Source organism: Diaporthe batatas, assembly GCF_019321695.1.
Source record: "Diaporthe batatas strain CRI 302-4 chromosome Unknown Contig00003, whole genome shotgun sequence".
NCBI lineage: Eukaryota > Fungi > Ascomycota > Sordariomycetes > Diaporthales > Diaporthaceae > Diaporthe > Diaporthe batatas.
In genome coordinates this window covers 3,720,193-3,743,562 of record NW_025408550.1, presented here as the reverse complement: position 1 = coordinate 3,743,562, position 23,370 = coordinate 3,720,193, and the positions used below count along the sequence as shown (strand labels likewise).

Genomic DNA, 23,370 nt, shown 5'->3' with positions numbered 1-23,370 from the left:
GCTCAAAGGGACATGTCGGAAGGCTCCTTGGAAAATGGGAGACAATGTTAGGTTCAAGCATTTGTGCTCGCTGATAGCAGTAAATATCACAAAGCTGTCTGGCGTGCCACCCTGCATTGTATCAAGCACTTTAGTGCTTTGAGGACTTTGTGGTACATGAGAACTCGGTTTCCTGCTGAAATCAGGACCGTATATAAAAACGAAGTGCCATTGTGTCACTGCAGAGACAAATCCAATAAGCAGGTGAGCTGCAACATGATTGAGCAATAGATATGAAGGTAGTCCTTTTCTGACTTGGGTAGTTCGGCTGAGGTAAGTGGCATATCAGTTGCCCAATGTGCTCGACAAGTCGCCTGAGGCAGTGTGAATGAGCGAACCCACACGATTTGGACATACACAAGTAATTTAAATCGTGCTATGCAATTCGGACGTATCCGGAATAGAAGTGAAACCCTTGACCGCTGTAAATGCACCACATTCATTTTATACGTATGGGCATTAGAAATGAAACCACGGTCATGGGTGGCTTGAGACTATGGGATATAATTTTGACTGCTCTGGAAAAGTCCCTAGGTAAACAGCTCCGCGCACCAGATGACACAATGGAGGGACTCATATTCGTGGGGATGCCGAGTGCCTAGGTAATATCGGGAAACGTTGGCGTTCACTTTGGCGTTCACTTCCTGTGCACAACCGGTCCCTGATTGCTGCCAAACCGGAAGCACGACTTTCGGCTCCGGATCTCCGAGACATCTTTGAGGAAGACTCAATTGTATTCAACACATCTGGCACTGGCCGGGCACGAAGATGATATCACGGGCTCATACTCCGTACCTAGGTAGCAGAGCAACTGGAAATTCCGGCACTGGCTATCATCGCCACATCCTAGCGCGAGGCAAGGTTGTTGGCCCAAGGGCAAAAGAGGAAGGTGTTCAGGCCAGCTTTGCCTGGGTTGGTTCATGTCAGATGAGGTGCGTCGCACGCAAGCTTTGGACGGTATTGGTGAATACTAGTGAGTGCACGAAATAGTCGGGACCTTGGCGCCCAGCAACACAAGCTTTTGACAAGGGATCTTGGCGATTGCCCGGGATTGTTTGCAAGGTGGATCGGCAGACGGAAGAGCCCGGCAAGAAGGGTTGCAGTTTACCGCGCGGCCTGCATCTGACGGAGGAGCGCTTAGAGCTCCCATCATCTTGTGCTGGTGAGGTTGATAGCCTGGCTGGACTGCTGTTCAGGGATTACGATGAGCCGCCGCAGTCTTGGAAGCGAATTGAGTGTTGCCAACTCTCTCCATTCCGGCGAGATACGGCATCACGTCAACAGCTTATTATGAGAAGAAAACGACCTGGGCGTGCATTGTGAAATCAGGCGTTTGATAACGCACACGGCGACTGCCCTGACGAAAGCGTGCCGCTGACCATTCATGGGTCGTATTGATAACACTAGGTGGTGTGGCCCCTCTCCGCTCCCCTGCCGATGGCCTGCTGCGTTGTATCTGGATGTTCCAACCTCAAGTCCGACCGTCCACAACATTCTCATACTAATACTAGTACCCACCGGTCACGACCACCTCGAGTGTTCCCACCCCCCGGACCCCGCCCGGGGCAGTGATTCCAGTCTCAGCTAGACCTGCCGGCTGAACTCGCTTTATCTTTGTTGATTGGTGGACATTGCTATTCAGAATAGTATGTTACGGTGTATATGGGCTTGCCGTATCTCATATCTCACTGGGCCCATCGGACCATGGCGCTACGTGGACGTTGATCTTCTATCTTCCTGGTTCACACCCCTTCAAGCTTGACATAAGCTTGGTGGAATGGCGACAGTGCCCTGACACCCCTGCCCGCCCGTCCATTCAACACCACATGTGCAGGCTGGCCAGACTGCCAGACGGGGACTCTATGCACTCGAAATGGTCCGGGATATTCCCCTTCAATGAGGAAGGTGGTAGTAAATACACACGGCCCTGCAGTGACACCATATGGGGCAAGATAGCCTCATTCCATATCTCTCTGGCTTCGTAATGTTGCTTCGCAACCCGGTGGCCCTGGCCATGGCCGATGGTGATTGCACGGGGAGAGATGCATAGGTGCAGCGGCTGGTCAGGCACGCAGGTCCTCGATTATCAAAGGCTCAGGTATAAAGAAGCATTGATATCCTCATCGTAAAAGCTGTGTCCCTCTCATCAACAGCGGCCTTTGAGCATCAGCCAAATTCAGGACCTACCATTGTCTCCTCGCTTTCCTCCTTGCACAAGTACAGACTCGGTGAAACGACTTCAAAATGAGGTTCTCTGCTCTTGCCACCGTCGCCCTCAGCGCTGAGGTTGCCATCGCCGCCCGTTGGACCGAGAAGCGTCGTGAGCGGCACGCGGCCCGCGCGGCATCCAGGCAGACCAACCCGCTTCTTCCTGCTACGGAGCTCGATGGTCTTCAGGTCGAGGCATTCACCAACGAGACTGCTCATGCCGAGTACTCGTCCAACTGGGCGGGCGCCGTTCTCATTGGCACTGGCTACAAGTCGGTCACGGGCACATTTGTCGTGCCGACTCCTTCCAAGCCCTCGGGTGGTAGCTCCAATACTGAGGTTAGTGAGCAGCTCCCAAACGTCCATCACTGTGGAAATCCTGAAGTGCTTGGACATGGTGGTGCCAGAAATTCCCATGCTGACTCGGACTGATGTAGTACGCCGCTTCCGCGTGGGTGGGCATTGACGGAGACACTGCAACAAATTCGATTTTGCAGACTGGAGTGGACTTCTATATTAAGTCAGTATCACCTTTCTCCTCTGACGGATCCCAACCTGTCATGTTTTTGGGATGCTGTAGAATGCAACACTTTAGGATCCGTAGCAGGACTAACGTCACGACTTAGGGGGTCAACAATCAGCTTTGACGCATGGTATGAGTGGTACCCCGATTATGCGTAAGTACCACAACGTCCGCGGAACATTTCTGAGATGAGTGGCTGTTGGTCTAACCAAGTTTACAACAGCTATACCTTCAGCGGTATCAGCATCTCGGCTGGTGATACCATCACTGTGACCGTCACAGCTACCTCGACCACGGCCGGAACTGCAGTTGTGAAGAACGTGTCAAAGGGTACTTCCGTGACCCACACGTTCACCGGCCAAACCCGAGCCCTGCAGGAGCTCAACGCGGAATGGATTGTCGAGGACTTCAGCTCCGGCGGCTCTCTTGTCCCATTTGCCAACTTCGGCACTGTGACCTTCACTGGAGCCTCTGCCAGCGGGTCTTCCGGCACGGTTTCCCCCTCTGGGGCCACCCTCATTGACATAAAGCAGAACAGCAAGGTCCTGACCAGCTCGTCTGTCTCTGGATCTTCTGTCACAGTGAAGTACACTGGTTAGGACTGGCCTGGGGATGGGCTATATGTGCGAAACGACGGTCCCGGCGGCATACTAGTAATAGTAAGTTTTGGGATGTCGGGGTGGGTGGAATGAGAGGGGGTTGAGTGCTGCTCGAGCTGTTGTAGCGAGTATTTCGTGCATTCTACTCGTAGTCCGTAGCATACTCAAGTAATTATCAACTTAAAGTTTGGCGACGGCCGCTTGCCCCGCTCTGATCGTCTTCCGTCCACACAACAATGAGCACGCGAGCTTCTTATTGTGAATGACCGAACGTTTATTATCCACGCCGTTTTGGCGTTGGATGCAGCACAGGCGGCTCCGGTCCGTCCCTCCCACCTTGGACCGAAACCGAATGCCGACCCCGCTGAAGGGCAGCTAGCCTCCGGGGGCCACTCAGTGGACCTCGGCTCCCAACCACCGTCCTTGCGATCTCGGCCAGCGGTCCACGGGATGGGATTGTTTCTACTGTGCCTAGGTAGGTCCTCCATCGTGCAACACTCAATGTGAGCGCCCCAAACATGGCTTCCAGCAGTCTCTCGGCCTTGATGAGGTCATGCAAAAGTGCGCGACCATGCCTGTCTCAGCTTTCGAGTGCCAGCAGGAATCAAGCCCGTCTCTGTCGCCGCTCCTCGACCGCGGCCGGCTCGCTGCCCCTTCAAGGCTACCGGGTGCTAGACATGACACGTGTATTGGCCGGTGTAAGTCGACCTCTGTCGGCCAAGTGTCCCCTGATTCGCTAACCCAATGGTCTAGCCTTACTGCACTCAAATTCTTGGTGATCTTGGGTAAGCACGCCCTAGGGGGGGGGGGAGACGTTCATTCAAACCGAGTTCGGTCCGCAGATGCTGAGTCTGGCCAGTGCTGAGGTCATCAAGATCGAGCATCCAGTTCGCGGTGATGACACAAGGGCGTGGGGTCCTCCATATGCAAAATACAGAGACGGCTCGGAGCATAAAGGGCCTGGAGAGTCGGCTTACTTCTTAGGTGTGAGCAATTGAGTCGCTCGGCGTGTTGGCACCTTGGAGACTAACTCCTACCAAGGTCAACCGGAACAAGAAGTCCTTGGGTCTGTCCTTCCAGGATCCCGCTGGCGTCGACATCCTCCACAAGCTGGCGGCTAAATGCGACATTCTCGTGGAGAATTACATCCCCGGAGCGCTGAAGAAATACGGGCTCGACTTCGATACCATCCATAAGATCAACCCGGCCCTGATCTATGCCTCGATTACTGGCTACGGCCAGAGCGGCCCGTACTCGCAAAGAGCAGGCTATGATGTGATGGTTGAGGCAGAATTCGGCTTGATGCACATCACCGGCGCCCGTGATGGCCCCCCCGTCAAGGTTGGTGTTGCTGTCACTGATCTGACCACGGGCCTATACACGAGCAATTCCATCATGGCTGCCCTTCTTGGCCGTCAGAAGTCCGGGAAAGGGCAGCATCTCGATATCGCCTTGAGCGACTGTCAAACGGCCACCCTGGCCAATATTGCCAGTAGCTGCCTCATCAGTGGCGACAAGGACACCGGGAGATGGGGCACGGCACATCGTGAGTTCGCCGAGCCACGGCGGTCTGCTTGCATCTTTCTGACTAACATGATCAGCATCGATTGTCCCATACAAGGCCTTCAAAACTAAAGACGGCGATGTCCTGTTTGGTGGCGGGAATGACCGCTTGTTCGGCATCCTTTGCGACGGATTGGGCAAGCCTGAGTGGAAAGACGACCCTAAATTCAAGATCAACTCGCAACGAGTTGCGAACAGGGACGAGCTTGAGGCAGAGATCGAGAATATATCGACCCAGAAGACCACAAAAGAGTGGCTGGACGTCTTTGAGGGGAAAGGAATGCCGTATGCCGCGGTAAACGACGTCCAGGGGACATTGAACCACGAGCACACGCTGGCGCGCAACATGGTCATAGAAGTCGATCACGGGGACTGCGGTCCTATCAAGTTGGTCAACACCCCGATGAAATTTTCCGAAAGCAAGCCTGGGCTCAGGAGCCCACCACCGACGCTGGGACAGCACACCGACGAGGTGTTACGGGAACACATCGGCTTGGATGAGGCCCAGATTCGCGCCCTGAGAGAGAAGGGCGTAGTCAATTGAGAACCAAGTGCCTAAGTAGCATAGCACCGACCAGAGGTAGCAGCCGTCGATAATTGCTTCTACCACATGAGTAGATATCATCAGGTTCTTTAGGTGTTGATTTGTCTGTGAATCCAGGAAAAGGAGCGTTTTATGGATCGACCATTGCCGCAGCAGACAATCTGTTGGGCTCCAAGGTTGTCTGCGGATACTGCAACGAGCTAGGCACTTTGGCAGGCAAACTACACATGCAGCCATTGAAGAGCATGGGCTCTCTTGAGGGTAGGTGAAGCAGAGCTGATAGCTTCGAGCAGAGAGCAAGTGACTGAACATAAGATGGCATTAAAGTGGGAGCGGAAGAGGTGAAGGTACGCAGGGATCGACATAGCACGTGATATGCACGTGCTTTCCAGCGTCGGGCCACTCCCCGGGGCCATCGTCCTCACTCGCGGCTGTTCATGCAATGTAGCCAGACCACTTACAGAGAACACTTACAGGGCAATATTCCCCGAACAAAAACCATGGCTGATCCCAATTTGACAACAGGCACGTCAGTGCCAGCGGACGACGCCGGTGATGGTAAAGGCACAACACCAGCAGCACCCCCATCCGCAGCAGCAAACGCATCGCCTGCCCTTGCCTCACGCTCAGCCTCCCCGTATGTCAGCGATGGCTCCAGGAGGTTCTCGTCCCCGTATACCCCCCAGTTCTCGCCTGCGACACAGATGATATTGAAGCGAATGCGCGGCGAAGCTGGCGGGCTGAGTTCCGCCCTCGCATCAGCCACAGCCCCCGGCGCGCCGAGACCGAGCTTCCCGAGGCCCGTCTATGAGAGTGTCAGGGAGCGCATAGTTGCAAGCATGACGAGTGGAAACACCATGTCGCTGCCGGCTCCCACGTCTTCTTCGAGGAGCACAACAACCAGCACAATCCGCCTCCCAGTGAAGTCAGCTCTGACAAGCGGCTCCAACGCAAGACAAACAGGGGCAGTCGGTCAGAAGCGAAAACGAGCCCGTGGCGATGGGGATATTAGTGACGTCTCCTCGCTAGCTGAGGGTTCGGATTACGGTGAGGGCATCAAGAAAGCAAAGCCCAAGCAGGCGACAACCCCTCAGATCACACAATCAGGAAGGCGGATTCTAAAACCGGACACGTACGATCCTGCAGCCGAGGACAATGCAAAGAAGAATGCGCGTCTGGGCAAGCGAACGACGGAGCAGGCTCTCTGCAAGAAATGTACCCGAATGCACAGCCCGGCCACCAACCAGATGGTGTTTTGTGATGGCTGCAACGATCCCTGGCACCAGCGGTGTCATGATCCATGGATAGAAGACGAGATCACCAAGGACCAGAACCTGAAATGGTACTGTGTGATCTGTCAGGCCAAGAGGGAGCGGCTACAACCCAAGAAGAAGGTCGAGCAGCCTAGGTTTGGCAGTTGGGCTGATAGACCAGCATCGCAGGTGAGCTGGTCCTCGTAGCCAACGTCGGCTGCCGCTGCTAATATCGACACCAGAAACGAGCCTATCTTTCTGCCCTCTCCCCCGAAGACTTGGTCAACATAATACTCCATGCCACGGAGTTGCACCCCGACCTCCCTATCTTCCCAATCGAGTCCACTTCTACCCCAAAGAAATTGCCAGCGGGCAGCTCGCCACGGTCTCTCTTCGCAGGTGCCTCGGCAGGTGGTCTCTTCCACCGCGCCGAGACAAACCCCACAGCCCCCCTGAACTTCATCCGCAAGATCCCGGCCAATGCGAAGAAGTCAACCCTGGCCAAAGCCCGTTCGGGGACTGGCTCACTGCAGAGCAAGACAGCCGCGCAGGCAAGCGCCCTCGCGGCTGGGAATCATGTCTATGATGAAGAGGAGTCCTCGTTCACCAAGCTGTGGCCTCGGCCGGGGAAGGGGATGTATAGCCGGCTACCGCCTGAGGCCGACGACGACCGTGGGTTAACGGACGACAACGACCATGCTGCATTCAGTGTGATTGTTTTCAATGAGAAAGGCAGTACGTTTAATCCCTCCCCAAGATCTCCATCAGCGATCCACTTGTAGGCATGAGCCAAATGGCCATACTAAGGTTTGACTGAGGCGACTGACATGCTGATTTTGCTGACCAATGCTGATGTAGAGAAAATCGAAGAGAATGGTGTCAAAGTTTAGAGGCATACCAACAGGACGATTCCCTCTTAGGCCCGCTCTGTGATATTTGCGAAAGTCGGTCTCCGGAGGCAACTCAGCTTATCGAAAGTGGAAGGAATTCGACGAGGGGCAACTGGGTAGGCCTCAATGTAGAAAGCGACGGCTTTAGCATTACGGATATATGTACAATTGTAGAATTTGCTAATTTCATGGCTTGGATGCTTCTCGTGAGATGGCGACTTCGCGAGCGCCGTCACCCTCCGACGTGCCCTCTGATAAGGCAGTGCTTGTTCTCCTGCTCGACTCTGCGCTCACGGTCTTGCTCTCTGGAGTACCTGCTGATGTTGATCCTTGGGATGACGACTCCACTGATGTCGAAGATGACCCATTTCTACTCATCGCATCCAATTGAGTTCTATGCTTTTCGCCCGATTGGACCTCACCTAGAGCGATGTTCACTTCTGTGGCCATGCCGCGCTCAAGCTGGGAAGGCGTTGAAACGGTGTTCGGAACTTGAGAGACGCCACTGTCATTTGGCCTCGTTCTGTGCCGAGAGAATGTGATCCCGGTCCGTAGGTCTCGTCCCAGGGTGTGGCGATGAATGCTGGTGTGTAGCAGGTCCCAGATCCCAATCACCCATAGGAGAAGGTAAACGACAGGGTCCGAGAATCCTGAAGTCATTCCCCAGTAAGTATAACCGTGCGGGAACACTTCGCGGAAGCCGACATAAACCAGGAACATGGCAATGTAGCCTAGCCCGTTGAGTAAGCGGGCAATCAAGGCCAAGGCTTGCCATTTCTTCTTGGCCCTGGCGACGGAATAAATATCGAGGGAAATATCGGTAGCGACGAGGATAGTAAGCGCGATGGCTGGCGGCCTGTGTCCACAAGATAACTCTGTTAGTGAGCCCTGTCCCAGTTCAGAGCGGGCCCGCACCAACCCCATCAGATCTTGAGACGAACCTTTGCTCGCGGCCTCTGTGCCTGTAGAGGAACTCGGCCATGATCGAGAGAAGCAACGAACACGCCGCGGCATGCGCAACTCCATTCGAGGCCCGCAGCGCAGCTTGAGCCCAGCTGCGTTGGGTTATATCAGGCCAGCCCCAGCGGTCGCGCCCGCGGACCGAGCCCTCGTAGGTCGACTGTGCGGGCGTGTATTCCATGGGCGCCTCGATAAACATTGACCTCCTGCTATGCGCCGTGGGTGGCGGCCGCGTGGCGGGCGTTGGTGAGGTTGCCATGCTGACGTTCTTGGCCTCTTGGTCAACCCCTCGAAACTTGCCTTGTCGATATGCGCCGGTCCTGATCCTCGCCCAGCGTGGAGGTGCCCCGGGCCTGAGACATGTGGCTCTGGGTCTCTTCTCAGCCGCTCAATGCGCGGGCGCGAGTCGAAGCTGTTGCGAGAAAGGAAGCTGGTCTCGTGTCTCGTGCTCTTGACTGTTGCAATTGGGGCCGGCTCACTTGTCAACAAGCGACCAGAGAGTGCGGCCAGGAGAAGACTGAGGGCTGGCTCGAATGGCCTTGTGGGACCCAAGTGTCCAGGGAGAAAACATTCGAGTCATGGCGCCCGCCTCTCGTGTCTTTGATCAAGAGACTGGTCCTGGTGGGGAGAGGGGCTTGTCTCTTCAGGCGAAGGAATCGCCAGATCGGGACAGCCAGCCCGTCGGGCCCGCCATGTCACCTCTTGGCAGGGCAGCCGGGGACCCTCCCAAGTTTTGTCCTCGCCAGCTGGCGCGCGTGACAGAAGAGCCGAGCTCCATTTTCTTCTCCAGCGGCATTTCTGGGACTCACCGATTCCAAATCAGGAGCACAGTGGTCTTGCAGGAAACGTCGTAGGTTGGCAAGGTCAAGAGCCCAGGCGTTTCGAACTTGCAGCTCCCGAGCAGGGCCCGGCAGGGCTGCCAGCTGGAGGGTGGCGCCCAAAGCACAGCCCCTAACTGGACGGTCTGGGCCTTCAACTGTGTTCCTGGCAGCCTGCCAACCTGCCCGTTTAGGGTCTTTCTTTTATGGGGCGGCCCCACCCCCAGACCGTCCCGCTCCTGCAGTAGCTAGCAGCCGGGTCCAGGGGGTATGGTATTTTCGATTTTCTGAGCTTCTGGGTCCAGAATGGGCATGGCGAAGAGATTAGCCCACGGCCGGCTCCCGCATTCGGATGCAACCACCAAGTTCTTCGGTACTGTAGTAGTAGTGTCATTGCTTCGTGTTTGGCCACATGCCATTTCTACTCTCTATGCCTGAATTCGCCCCTCACATCCTGGCTCAGACTTGCCTTTACGACTTCATTGTCTCGCAGGGCCAGGTATTACAAGACGATGGGTTTCTGTACGAAACAACACGACCATCATGATATCCGGAAAGCCTCTGTGACTCAGAAGTATCTGTAATGTCATCACCGCCAGGAGGAAGTCGAGCCCGCACCGGTTCGTCTGTCTCACGACAACGGCGTTGTGCCTTTGACCTTTCCACTTTCCATCTTTGCTGTTCGGGAGCCGAACTGGATCTGTTGCAACCAAGTTAGAACCAAGCTTCCAGACGGAAATGACAACCCAACTCACGGCCCGCTTCTTCTCAGTCGCCACCTGGCTCATGCCGAGTTCCAAAGCAACCAGTCTCAAAACCCGCTTGCCCGCTTCAACAACCCCATCGGGGTTACTGAAATCGCATTTCTCCCATGCTGGGGTCCCAATGGCCCATCGCACCAGCTCTTCGTCCAGATACGGGAAGCGTACTTCTTTTCCCCAGTGCGACATCACTCGATCATCTCTGCCGAGGTTCCGCTTTCCTAGCCTGCTAACGTCAAGTTTGAGCTCGTCGACCAGCCCCGGATAGCCTTGTCTCTGGTAGGCTGTCGCATGACGTTGATAGCCTCCAAAGAGCTCATCGGCGCCAAGCCCTGAGAGAAGCACTCGCGCCCCTGTGGTACAGTCTGCTGAGGCAGTTGTGGTGGCATCTGTGATAGCCACGCCCTGACCCCGAGCAGAAAAGTACAGAGCACAAGCTATGGAGAGGTCCATCTCGGTGTTGTGGGGGTAAATGAGAGATACAACCTCGGCCTTGTGGCTTGAATACTCGGAGTAAGGGACATTGACCTGCCTTGGGTTTAAGTATTGAGGCCGCGGGATTAGGCATCTAGGGAAAGACGTACTGCGATAAAGTTCCAGGCCCGCCCAGGACAGACTTCCTGAAGTTCGGCGAAGGACTTCCTTCCCGTCATCCTATCCGGGCAGGCCTCATAGATGTTGAATGAACCTGAGTCCTCCTGGCCCCTCAGCTTCTGAGCGTTGGCCGCGACTCGAGGATTCTCAAACGCGACATTGATCAAGTCGATAGACTGTTCAAGAGGAATGAGATCGTGACACATTCTCGCAATCACAGTACAGTCCAGCCCACCGGAGAACAATACAGCCACCCTCGCACTTTGCTGGTGCTCATCAGCTCCTGGTGGTAAAGGCACATTGAGGACGCGCAGTCTGAGAGACTCTGTCAGCTGCTGACGCAGGGCCGTCACTGGTGGCGAGCCGGGTGCTAGGCGAACGTCTCCTTCGGGGACATCTGAATTAAAATGGCCAATGTTGGAAACCTGCATGAGTAAGTCCCGGGTACTTGCTGGGAGTACGATGTAACAACCCGATGAGTAGCAGCAGTAAACTCACAAAATCTACTGCGTCATCCTCATCCAACCAACTCAGTCGTGTTGTCGCACGGTGATTATCTTCAGAGGAATTATGTGAGTGAATGCTCGCCGCATCCAGGACGTAGATGCCGTCAGCCTCAACCTCCCTCCACTGCGGGTTGACTGCATCTGCAATGCTGGACAGCGTAACGCGCTGGCCTTCTTCGAGTAGCACCAATGATCGACGCCCAAGGCGATCGCGACCATAATATATCTTGCTTGATGGCTTATCAAAAAACACGAATGCGAATGGGCCGTCGATGGACCGGAGTACCTGCAAAATGGCAGCCTCACGCTCTCCACGGTGCCGCCTCACGGCTTCACCCAGGAGAGCAGCTATCGCTTCGCCATCATTGCCGGATACGTCATGGTGACGAATCTTCCAGGCTTCCCCGTTCCAGCAAAGTATCGAGCCGGTCTCGGCGTCGACGAACGGCTGCTGGGCAACGTGATCACCACGAAGAGCGAGGACCGAGGAGGTGAAGGAGAGGTGAGTCGTGGCTGCGCCGTCGACCAGCTGCGTCTCGAGAGTGGTGATGTGATCTGGGCCCCGGCCACAGAGACATCGTCGCAGATTGGCTGTGATGGCTGCTGGATGCGATGCAGATATCAAAGCATGGATCCCGCACATGTTGCCATGGGTGTGCAGCTAGGCTTGACATTGGTTCAAGTGAGAAGCTCGGCGAGGAGCTCGAGGCTTCACCCAAGGCTCTGCGTTTTCAGGGTTTGCAGCGGAGCCCTGGGTTAGACTTCAGGGTTGTGACACTCAGGGTTATGACCTCGGCCATCAACCAGAATTCTGAATTTCCAATATTAATACCACTATTCGCTGCAGGGAAGGTCGCGCACATTTGCTTGAGCATTGCAACAGAACCAATTCAGTTGGTGCTCATTGAAATATTACTTTGAATTCGGGCATCCGATCATGCGAGTTGGTATTTGAGTTTTTCGTAAGCTCTACGCCTGCTTCTCTGCATCGTTCTCAGTCCACTTCACCTTTCCGTACTTGTGCCTGAGCTCATTGATATAAATATCCTCGTCTTTGCCCTCAGCCACCACCTCTGCTCGGATCAAAGCCCTCATCTGGCAAACGAATACAGACAGATATACACATATGAGTATGAGCGTCATCGCCGTCCCCACCCACTGGATAGCCTTACTTTCAAACGCTTGGCCGATGTTGATAGTGGCTATCGTGAACCCAACATTAGGAAAAATGCAGGCATACCAGCTCATCGAGAAGGAAATAGCTCTCCAGCACATCAGACAAGACGCCAGGGCAAGGCAGAAGAACCAGAAAGCTGAAGACCATATGAAGACGCCCGTCATCGTCGCCATAACCTGCAGTATCTGACTCGTCACCTCGTCGTCACCGAAGTAGTTATAATAGTGGGTTGGCCACGCCTTCGCCAGGCCAATGAGCGCCAAAGCAGTAAACCCGGGTGGTCCGACGGCAATGAACATCGCGGGCCGGGAGTGAGGGCTCGGCAGTCCGAACTGGACCATGCGGCGGATGTAACATGCATACATCATGATAGAAACCAGCATCCCGAGTCCTTGCGCCGTCAACCCCGCTACAATCATCGGTATCGCCTGATCTGCCGGCTGTCCGCCGGAGCTGCCAGCTCCGATGGTTGCGATCGTGCCCGAGAGCATGAAGGGGAAGATCGGGAGATCCCAAGCAGGCGTCATGTCGTCAATTTTCAGTTTGGGTGACGCAAAAAGGACCAGGTACATTCCCACAGCGTAGATGAATGTAGCGGCGAAATAGACCCAGAAGAGGATCCTCCAGACCACGACCAGCCAGTAACCGCAGTTCGGGATACCGTAGCGAACGACAGATCCTATGATGCTTGCTAGGGAGAGGAAGAAACAGGCCGCTGTCGTATACTTGTGATTAGTATCCCTGCAGGCAGAAGCATTGATGACGCCCAAGTCAATCTTACAGAAGAGGCCTTCGGTTGGGTGTGTGAGGGAGGCCAGGAATGTGCCTTTGTATTTGATGAAACGGGTGACAAGAGCGCCGGTGACCAGGGTGAAAAGCACGAGGTCGAATATGTACAAAACCTTCCCGATGGTTTGTTGGCCGTAGAATGTATTCGGTTGTGTGCCCTCCGAGATAAGTAATGTTATACCACCAGTACTCATCGTCAGGGTGTAGTTTGCCCATGTAAAATGTTCCAACCGACCGAGAATATCTCCTCGGCTCTCACGTTTATCGGCTTCGGCTACATTGTATTTTTTGTTCAACTATTTATCTATTCATTATCTTCTCGACTTTTAAACTAGCCATTAGCTCATACCTCAAGCATAAAGTTAATAATTGCTTAATATATACCTTTAAACTTATCTATATATAAAGTTATTAGCTTCCTTTATAGGGCTCTCTCTTCTATTATATTCCTTATATATTATATAGAAGTAAATAAATCCTTAATAATAAAATAGTATATTTAAAAAAGGAAGATTTAATCTTTAAATACCTAGATTTCTACTTTCCTTATATAGTATTTATTTAATATATAGTAAATAAACTTTATTTAATTTTTTAAAAAAGTTTTAATTTTTTTATAAAATTTATATAGAAAGATTTTTTTAAATAAATTTATTATTATAGTATTATTATTTTATTAATTATATATTTAAAATAGGGATTATAGTATATTTAACTTACTTAATAAAGGTAGATTTAAGTAGTTATATAATAAGTATATTAATAAGGAAAAGTTAACTTATTAAATCTTATATTATAAGATTTTTCTTTTATAAAGGCTATTTTAAAAGATTATTCTAGTTTCACTATATAACTACTTTATTAACTTTAACTCTAATATTATAGTAAATTAGCTTTTAGGCTATTTATATTAATAATTCTAATATAGTGCTATTAAGAGTAATGCTTTCTAACCTTATTTATATAGTATAAAATTTAGTTATATACTTATAAATATATTATATTCTCTTTCTACTATTATTAATACTATATTTCTTTAAATACTAGGTTTTAAGTATTTATTATTATATAAAAGTGTTATATATATTTTATATATATAGGGATTAAAAACGAAACTACTCTTATATTTATTCTCGTATTTCTTATAGTCGATTTAGTGCCCATTTTTACGGTGGCCGGACGCGCTATTCGAGTTTAAGTTTTAGTTGTCGTTCATTGTGTCTATCCCGTCTCTAGTCGCTAGCTTGCTCGTGGGCCAAGGTGCTCTTTAAGGCTGCCACTCACTACACTTAGTGTAATTAATATAGTATAATACATATAAATATACCCACTATACCCCATTATATTAAAGGTATTTTAAAGTCTATTATATTATATTAAAGTATTTAATATATATAATATAGTAGGTTTAGAATTTAAATATAAATAGGGGGGGTTAAAGAAGAAAGGAGAGAAAGAGAGAGAAAAGCTAACTAAGTAGTGAGTTAGTAAGGGCCTCTATACCTATAGACACCCTATATAAAAAATACCTACCTACCCCTCTTTTAGGTAGTTAAAAGAATTCAATCCTTCTTCATTTCTCTTCTAAATACATTTAAATTAAGAGATTTTTACTATCTTCCTTTACCCTATATAGACGCTTCTTTAGGCCTATAGTTAAGTGCTTAATTAACCTATTTACACTTTAATTTATTAATAGATAATTATAAAAAGATTTTTTATATAAAAAGGAAATTTAATCTATATATATATTTATATTTAGTAGCTATATTTATTAAATATCCTAATTATTAAAAATAGATTTTTAATTATAAGTTTTTTAATAACTATTAATAGAAAGCCTACTTTTATAACTTAATTATATATATAGCTTTATTTATATATATTAAAGAAATTAAAATAAGCTTTTAAAAACTTAAAAGTAATTATTAATTAAAAATAATAGTTATTATTTTAATATAAAGAAGAATAGTTTATTAATATAGGGAAATATTTAAAATATTAAAAACTTTAAGGTACTTTTAAATAAGAATCTAGTAAACTTTAAAAAAAAAATGGAATAATTTTCTATCTATTTTAATATAAAATAGTTAAGGGGTAAAACTTTTTATTAAAAGACTTAAAGGTAGTAAAGTTTAGGTAATAAAAGGTTTATAATATACTTTATAAATATAAAATATTAGAATTATAAACTTAATTAAAATACTAACTTTATTTTATTTATATAAAACTATTAAATAAATTAATTAATATAAAATTTACTTTAAATAAATTTATTTACTCTTTATTTTATTAATAAATAAGCTATTATATAAATATTTATATATATATATATAATTTAGTATTTAAAAAGGTTAAAGTTAATATAAGTAACTTAACTCCTTTTAAAATATTATTAATAATCTTTTATTTATAATAATAATAAATTTAAGTTAAAGCTTATTAAAGTTATTTAAATAGTTAATACCCTTAACTCTAATACCTTTAATATTATTAATATTAGAAATAGTTATTAATAAAATAACTTTAATAATAGTAATTTATTGCAGCCTATTATATAATTACTTAAATAGGTTCCTACTATAAGGGCGTAATAGTCTCTATCTATTTAAGTAAACTTTTATAATTTTAAACTTAAACCTTTTATAAATAAAAATATTATAAATTATTTAAAATATTTTAATAATATTTAACTTTTTTAAATATACTATTTAAATATATTTTAAATATATTAAAAGGTTTAATAGCTTTTTAAAAATAGCTATTAAAATTAATCTTTATATAATTAATATAAGTAATTAGGTAAATTAAAAACTTAATTAAAAATATATTTTAAAATAAAAATATTAATTAATAGTATATTTTTAATTAGTAATTTAAATAATTTATATTAAATTACTTTATTATTAATATTAACTCTTTATAATATATAATTTATAATTATAATTAATTATTTTATAAATTTAACTAAATAAATAAAAGCTAGTTAGAAACTTTTAAAAAGCTTCTTTTATATTATAAAATAACTAGCTTTAAACTATAATATTAAAATAAAGTATCTTTTAAAAAAGTAGTTATAATTAATAAAATACTTATAAAATATAATAAAGAATATATAAAATAAAATCTAATAAAATTAAAAACTATTAAATATAAGATTAAAATAGATATTAAAACTATTTAATAATTATATAATTATAATAAATTTATACTTTATATTTTAAATAATATTTATTAATATAGTTAATAAAAATATTTATAAATATTAAAGTATATTAAGATTTATAATAATAAAGCTTATAAGTTTAAACTAGCTTTAATAAACTAATTAATTAATATTTAATTAACTATAATAATAAAATAAAATATGCTATTTTTAATAGTAATTTTATAAATATTAAATCTCTTAAAGACTCTAATAAGTTTTTAAAATTAAGAATTTAGTTAAATAATTTAAAAATAGAAATAACTATATTTAAATAATAGATAGAAAAATAGGTTAAGTAATTTATATTAAAGTAAAATATATATAGTATTATAAAGTATAATATTAATTAAAAGTGCTTTTAAAGTAAATAAAGAATTATAAAAATAAGAAACTAATAACTATTAATAATATAAGTATTTTATATAAGTTAATATAGAAAAGTAATAAGAATTTAGTTATAATTTAAAAGAGTTTAAAATTATAAGGGATAATTTAAATAATATTAATAATTAAACTAACTTATAAATTAATATATTATAAAAAATAATATAAAAATAAATTACTATAATTATTTAAATATTAATTATTTTATTATAAAATATTTAATATTAAGATTAATAAAGAATAAAAGGTTTTATATTATAAAAATTATTTAAAAATTAATTTTAATTTAAATTAAAAGATAAAGTATAATAAGGAATTATAAGACTTTTTAATTTTATATAGTTAACTATTATAAGTTAATAAAAGGGATTATTATTTATATTTATAAAATTCTTAAATATCTTTTAATAAAAGTATTAATAAAACTTAAATATTTAAATATATAAATTTAATTAAAAGAATAAAATTTATAAAAGAAATATAAATCTAGCTATTAATAAAATATTTTATAAATTTTAAGGAAGCTTTTATTTTAATTTATAATATAGTTTAAAATAAATTAGCTTAATTATAATAGTTAATTTAAAAAAAAAGAAATTTAATATTTTAATAAAATATTTATATTTAAATAAGAAAGTTAGGTAGATAATAATACTATATTTATTAGTTAATTAATTAGAAACTAATACTAATAGGGTAAAAAGAAGAAGCTAGAAAGCTACCTCTCTTATTTTATATAGTAGAGGACTTAAAAAGGAATACTTTTAAATATTAAACTTTAAGAAAGTTTACTTAACAACTTCTATAAATTTAAATAAACTTGCATAGCCTAAAAATATTTAGACTTTTAAGCTAGAAGCTAACCCTATAAAATTAAAAAAATTGAAGGCTAAAATTAAATAATTGAATCTTATATTAATTTTAGAATTAATTATTTTATAGTTTTTTAAAATATTTAAAGGTTTTATATAAAATAAACTTATTATAATTTATTTAGAGTTAGGTAATTATATTATTAAGTATATTTAAGTAGTTTAAAATAAAGTAGAGGAAATAGTATATATAAGTAAAGAACTAATAGTTAGTATTAATTAGAGAATAGTTTATATAGCTTTATTTATCTTTTACCTTTTAATAGTGTGAAATATAACTATAATTGGAATTTTAAATATATAAAGGGTATTTAATTTCTTTAAAAGTAAGGGCTCTTTAATCTTCTTTAAATTAATATTCTTTTATAAATAATAAATTTAATAATAAAGTTATTAATAATAAGGTTATTAAGTTTAATATTATAATAAATTAAATATTAAATAAATATATAGTTTAAATTAACTTATTATTTATATAGTTTAGTAGCCTAAAATATAAGTATTTTAAGTATTAATTAATATTAGTATAATAATAAATATTATTAGTACTTTATATATAATAAATTTTTATTACCTTATATTTTTTTTTTTAATTATTTTTAATAATATATTAATTAATATAATTAAAATAATAAAATAAATATATATATAACTAGATATTAAGATTATATACTTTTTTATAATTAATTAGGAAGAAGTTAATTATAAAGTTTTATTAGAATATCTTTTTTAATTAAATTAAAATAATATTTATTTATTCTTAAAAAAGTAAAATAAAAGTAAGTTTTAAATTTAGTAAAGTCTAACTTATAGCTATAATTAATTTAAGTTAATTTATAAAATAACTTAAATAGTTAAAAAACTAACTATTAACCTTAAGCTAGGGAAATTAGTAGTTAGTAATAAAGAAGTCCTTAATTAGGTTACTAAGGTTTTAAAAGAAGGAAATATATTTATCCTTTTTTTTTATATTTAATATTCCTATTTTTATTAAATAGCTTTACTTTTCTATTAAAATAAAGTTAATAGCTATATATAAAAAGGAGTTTAATAGTAATAAGGAGAAGTATAAATATAGTTATTATTAGTTTATATATTAATAAGCTTTTATATATAATAGTAATTATATAGTAAAGGGTTTAAATATTTTTTTAATTAATAAATATAATATATAAGGTAATTAAAAGGAAAGTTAAACTTATTAATAAATTTAAAATAAATAAATTAATATTTAAAAGGATAATTTATTAAAAATAAAAGTTTAAAAAGTATAAGTTATATAATTAAATATATTAGTAATAAAGTATAATTAATAAATTAAACTTTATTTTATAAAATTATTATTAAGTTTTAATTTATAAATAAATAATAAAATACTTTATTTAAAATAAACTATAATAACTTTATAAAGGCTAAAAGGATATATTTTAATATTTACTTACTAACTAAAAGAAGCTTTAACTTAAAATTAATTCTATTTTAGTAAAATTATTTTAAAAGTTATATTTAAATAGAAAATTAGAATTATCTTTATAAACTATTTTAATCTTAAAGTATTTTAATATTTTATACTTTTTAAAATAAAGTTATTAAAGTACTTAAAGAGTAGTTATAAAAAGGAATGTTTAAGGAGTTTAAATTATTATATAGAAATAAATAGTTTCTAATTATAAAGAAAATAAAAACTTAGACTAATTAATAATATATAAGAGTATAATTAGTTTATAATTAAAAATATATTTATTTTATTTTTAATTAACTAATTTTTAAGGAGTTTAATATATATTAAATTTTATTACTTTTAAATATCTTTTAAGATATAATTAAATTAAATTAAAGGAAAGTAATTAAAATATAATAATTTTTAATACTTTTAAGGCTATTTAAAATAATAATATTACTAATAAAAGTTATAAATTTAGTAGTTTAATTCCTATATATTATTATATAATTTCTATTTAATTTTATTTTATAAATTTATTAAACTTTTATAGATAATATTATTATTAAAGGATTTATTATAATATATTATAGTAAAGAAGTTTTAAAATTTTTAAAGTTTAATACTTTATTATTAAGTATTTTATAAATTTTAATAAAATTCTTTTAATATAAAACTTATAAAAGTAATAATATTTATATTTAAATTAAAATAATATAAAAATAAATTAATATTATTAAGTATTTATATAAAGTAAATAATTATATACCTTAAAATTAGAAAATATATAAAATTTAAAGATAAATTTACTATATAAGTTTAAGAAATATTAAATTTTTTTAGAAATAGTTGGTTATTATAGTTATTAAATTTAGAAATTTATATAAATTATATAATTATTATTTAACTTATAGAAGAAGAATACTTTTTTAATAAATAGAATTAAAATAGAGTATAATAAAAGAGTTAATTAAAAGCTTTTATTAAAACTTATTTTTATTAATCTTAATTATAGTAAGGTTATAAAAGATTATTTTAATAGTAGATATAAGTTTTATAGGATAGAAAATAATTTTAATATAGGAAGTTCTTAGCTATTAAAAGCTAGTTTAATATAAAAGTAAAGTTTAAATAGTAGTAAAAGTAAAATATAATATAATAAAAGGGAATATTAAAGAGTACTTTATTTAATAAGAAAATAAGAAATTATTTTTTAATTATTAATTTATATTAAAATAATATAAAAGTATTAATAAATTAAATTAATAAAGGAATATTAAATATATTTAATACTTTAATTATAAGGTAATATTAGTTATTAAATTTTTAACTTTAAAATATAATATATTTTTAAGTTTAAAATTTAATAATAAATATACTTTTATAACTATTAACTTTAAAATAATTTAATTATAACTTTAATAAAGATTTAAATAATTAGTATAATATATAAATTAATATTATTAATTTTAAATAGGTTAAAAGTTATTTTTAATAATTATTATAAATAAATAATAACCTTTAATTAATATATAAATTTTTTTATATAGTATTATTCTTTTATAATTTATTTTAATTATAATTAATAGATTTAAAGTTAAGGTACTAAAATATTAAGTAATTAATAGTTTTTATAAAGGAAAGAAAAAGAAAATAGTTAAGGTAATAAATAATAGATAATTTAATTTTATAAAGATAAATTATTTAAAACTATTATATACTTTATAAATATAAAGGTAGAGATATAACTATATATAGAATTTAATGTTATTATTATTAAAAGAAAATATATATTAAGGTTTAAAAGTTATTTTTAATTATTTATAATATATATAGTTTAATTTAAAAATATATAATTAGGGAATTATATTATTAATATTTAATTAATTATTTTTATTATTAGAATTAATATTTAATATTTATTTTTATATAAAGGAATTAATATTTTATAAAGGTAAGGTATAATTTTTAGGCTTTTATTTAGCTAACTATTTAAAGTTATAATTATACTTAAATTAAAGAAATTCTTTATTAAGGAAATTCTTTTAAAAGATTATTTTTAAAGTAATAATTAATAGTAGGCTTAAAATTAATATAAATTTAAGGTATATTTTTAAGTATTTAGTATTCTTTATATTTAAGTCTTAAAATATAATTTATAAGTTTAAAGAATTATTAAAAATAATTATTATAATATTATTTAAATATTAAAAACTTTTAAATTAAAGAAAAACTAAATTTACTATTTTAAGCTTACTCTTTTATAAATAGAACTTTTATATAGTACTTTTATAAATATATATTATTTTATTTTATTTATAGATAGAATTTAATTATTTTTATTAAAATAAAATCTTTATATAAAGAATTCTTTTAGAATTTAAATTAGTTTATAAAAGAAGCTTTTAATTTAAATTAAATATACTTAAAAATAAAGTAAAGGATGTTTAGAAAGTAATTAAAGCTATTAAACTCTTTTATTAATATAGAGTTAAGAAAGGAAAGAATATTATATATTATTAGAAAATAATATTTAACTAAAAATATAGTTTTTATTTATAATTATATATAAAAATAGATTATTTAATAAAATAAAGATAATCTATTAATAAAAGGTTTATTTATTGTTTATAAAGCCCTTAATAATAATATATATTATTTATAAATTTTAAATAAAGTAGTTTTATAAGGAATATTTATAGTAAGGAATTTAAAATTATTTGTTAAGAATAAGAAGCTAAATATATAGTATTTATTTATGTTTATATTTTAGAAAGATATTAGTAAAGAATTTAAATAAGATTTTTTTAAATAAAAACTTAACTATTTAAAACTATTTTATCTTTATTAAGACCTATAAAATAACCCTTTTAGGTTTTAAAATTTAATTTATTATTTAAATAAAACTTTTAAATAACTTTAAATTATTTATATATTTTTAATACCTTTTATTATTAAATAATAAAATCTTTAACTTAGAATTATTAACTTTATTTTTATTTTTATAATTAATAAATTATTTAGTTATTTATTCCTAATATAAAGAAAAGCTAAATAAAATAAAGCCTATTAATAATTATAATATATTAAAATCCTATTAAAAAGATTTTTAATAATTCTTTTATTTAGTTATTCTTATATTTTATTAAGCCTTTAATTTAATAAAGAAAGGAATATAAATTATATTTATTTATTTATTTATTTTAATCTTCCTCTTTTTATATTATAATATTATATTTATATACTTTTATTTAATATAATATATTTATTTTATTTAATTTTATTAATAATTTTAAAACTTATAAAATTTTATTATAATATATAAGAACTTTAATTTTTAATAATATTCTATTTTATTTAGATTTAATATTTATTTATCTACTTATTAACCTTAATTCTTATTTTATTATTTCTTTTATTATTTTACTCTTTTATTATATTTTTAAAATTTATTAAGTTCCTTTTATTACTTTTTATTATTTTTATATATTTTATTTAATTAATTACTTTTTAAAGTTATTTTAGTTAAATTTAATATACTAGTTTTATAAAAGAAATATTAATTTATAAAACTATTAAAATTAGGAACTAAATAAGAAAGGAGAGTTATACTATTATAGCTTATTTAGTAATATATTTATATATATATATACTAAAGTTTTATAATTATACTTATAACCTAACTTTATATAATAAATATAATTTATATAGGTTTTACCTATTATTATAAAATAAAAGATATAATAGAAAAAGGGTAATTAATATAAAATAGAATTATCTTATTATATTTATTTTTATAAGTATAGATAGTTAATATATAATAATAGATATAATAAAAATAAAAGTTATATTTTAATAACTTTATAATATAATTAATAATAATTAATATTGCTATAAATGAATAAATATTTATTAAAAGTACTTTTAAAATAGTAGAATTTAATATAATATATAAGAATATTTTATATAGGTTAATTAATATAAAGAGTAATAAACTTATTAATATTATAAGAAATATTATTTATTAATTTAAATAATTTATTAATATTATTTAACTTTTAAATATAATAAAAGTAAATTTTTATTTATATTTATAATATAAATAAAAATAGTTTAGTTTATAATTTATTAATTAATTATTTAAATACTTATATTATTTTTAATAAGTAACTCTTTTTATAAATTAAATATATTTAATATTAATATTAAGCCTAATTAATTATTAAGGGTTTAAATAAATA

General features: G+C 37.0%; 5 protein-coding genes across 5 annotated transcripts; 2 read left to right on the top strand and 3 right to left on the bottom strand.

Annotated features, from left to right (window-relative positions):
- Nucleotides 1–2,191: 2,191 nt before the first annotated feature.
- KVR01_002893 (uncharacterized protein) lies at nucleotides 2,192–3,407 on the top strand. The gene is made up of 4 exons (XM_044782695.1): nucleotides 2,192–2,586; nucleotides 2,685–2,767; nucleotides 2,874–2,924; nucleotides 2,994–3,407. The coding sequence occupies exons 1-4, from the start codon at nucleotides 2,284–2,286 to the stop codon at nucleotides 3,367–3,369; spliced, it is 813 nt and encodes a 270-aa protein (XP_044647908.1). The 5' UTR covers nucleotides 2,192–2,283; the 3' UTR covers nucleotides 3,370–3,407.
- A 480-nt stretch (nucleotides 3,408–3,887) lies between these two features.
- Nucleotides 3,888–7,619, top strand: KVR01_003364 (uncharacterized protein; the record flags this gene model as incomplete). Its single annotated transcript, XM_044793319.1, has 9 exons — nucleotides 3,888–4,067; nucleotides 4,123–4,154; nucleotides 4,229–4,355; nucleotides 4,411–4,915; nucleotides 4,971–5,404; nucleotides 5,953–6,313; nucleotides 6,398–6,918; nucleotides 6,972–7,464; nucleotides 7,588–7,619. 9 exons carry the CDS (start codon nucleotides 3,888–3,890, stop codon nucleotides 7,617–7,619), a joined length of 2,685 nt encoding a protein of 894 aa, XP_044648379.1.
- A 508-nt stretch (nucleotides 7,620–8,127) lies between these two features.
- KVR01_002754 (uncharacterized protein) lies at nucleotides 8,128–8,601 on the bottom strand (the record flags this gene model as incomplete). The annotated part of the gene is made up of 3 exons (XM_044790021.1): nucleotides 8,128–8,142; nucleotides 8,235–8,475; nucleotides 8,561–8,601. 3 exons carry the CDS (start codon nucleotides 8,599–8,601, stop codon nucleotides 8,128–8,130), a joined length of 297 nt encoding a protein of 98 aa, XP_044647769.1.
- A 1,427-nt stretch (nucleotides 8,602–10,028) lies between these two features.
- On the bottom strand, nucleotides 10,029–11,901 carry KVR01_002655 (uncharacterized protein; the record flags this gene model as incomplete). Its single annotated transcript, XM_044789239.1, has 4 exons — nucleotides 10,029–10,097; nucleotides 10,153–10,686; nucleotides 10,743–11,177; nucleotides 11,251–11,901. 4 exons carry the CDS (start codon nucleotides 11,899–11,901, stop codon nucleotides 10,029–10,031), a joined length of 1,689 nt encoding a protein of 562 aa, XP_044647670.1.
- Nucleotides 11,902–12,227: 326 nt separating this feature from the next.
- Nucleotides 12,228–13,418, bottom strand: KVR01_002981 (uncharacterized protein; the record flags this gene model as incomplete). The annotated part of the gene is made up of 2 exons (XM_044781570.1): nucleotides 12,228–13,150; nucleotides 13,217–13,418. The coding sequence occupies 2 exons, from the start codon at nucleotides 13,416–13,418 to the stop codon at nucleotides 12,228–12,230; spliced, it is 1,125 nt and encodes a 374-aa protein (XP_044647996.1).
- Nucleotides 13,419–23,370: the final 9,952 nt, after the last annotated feature.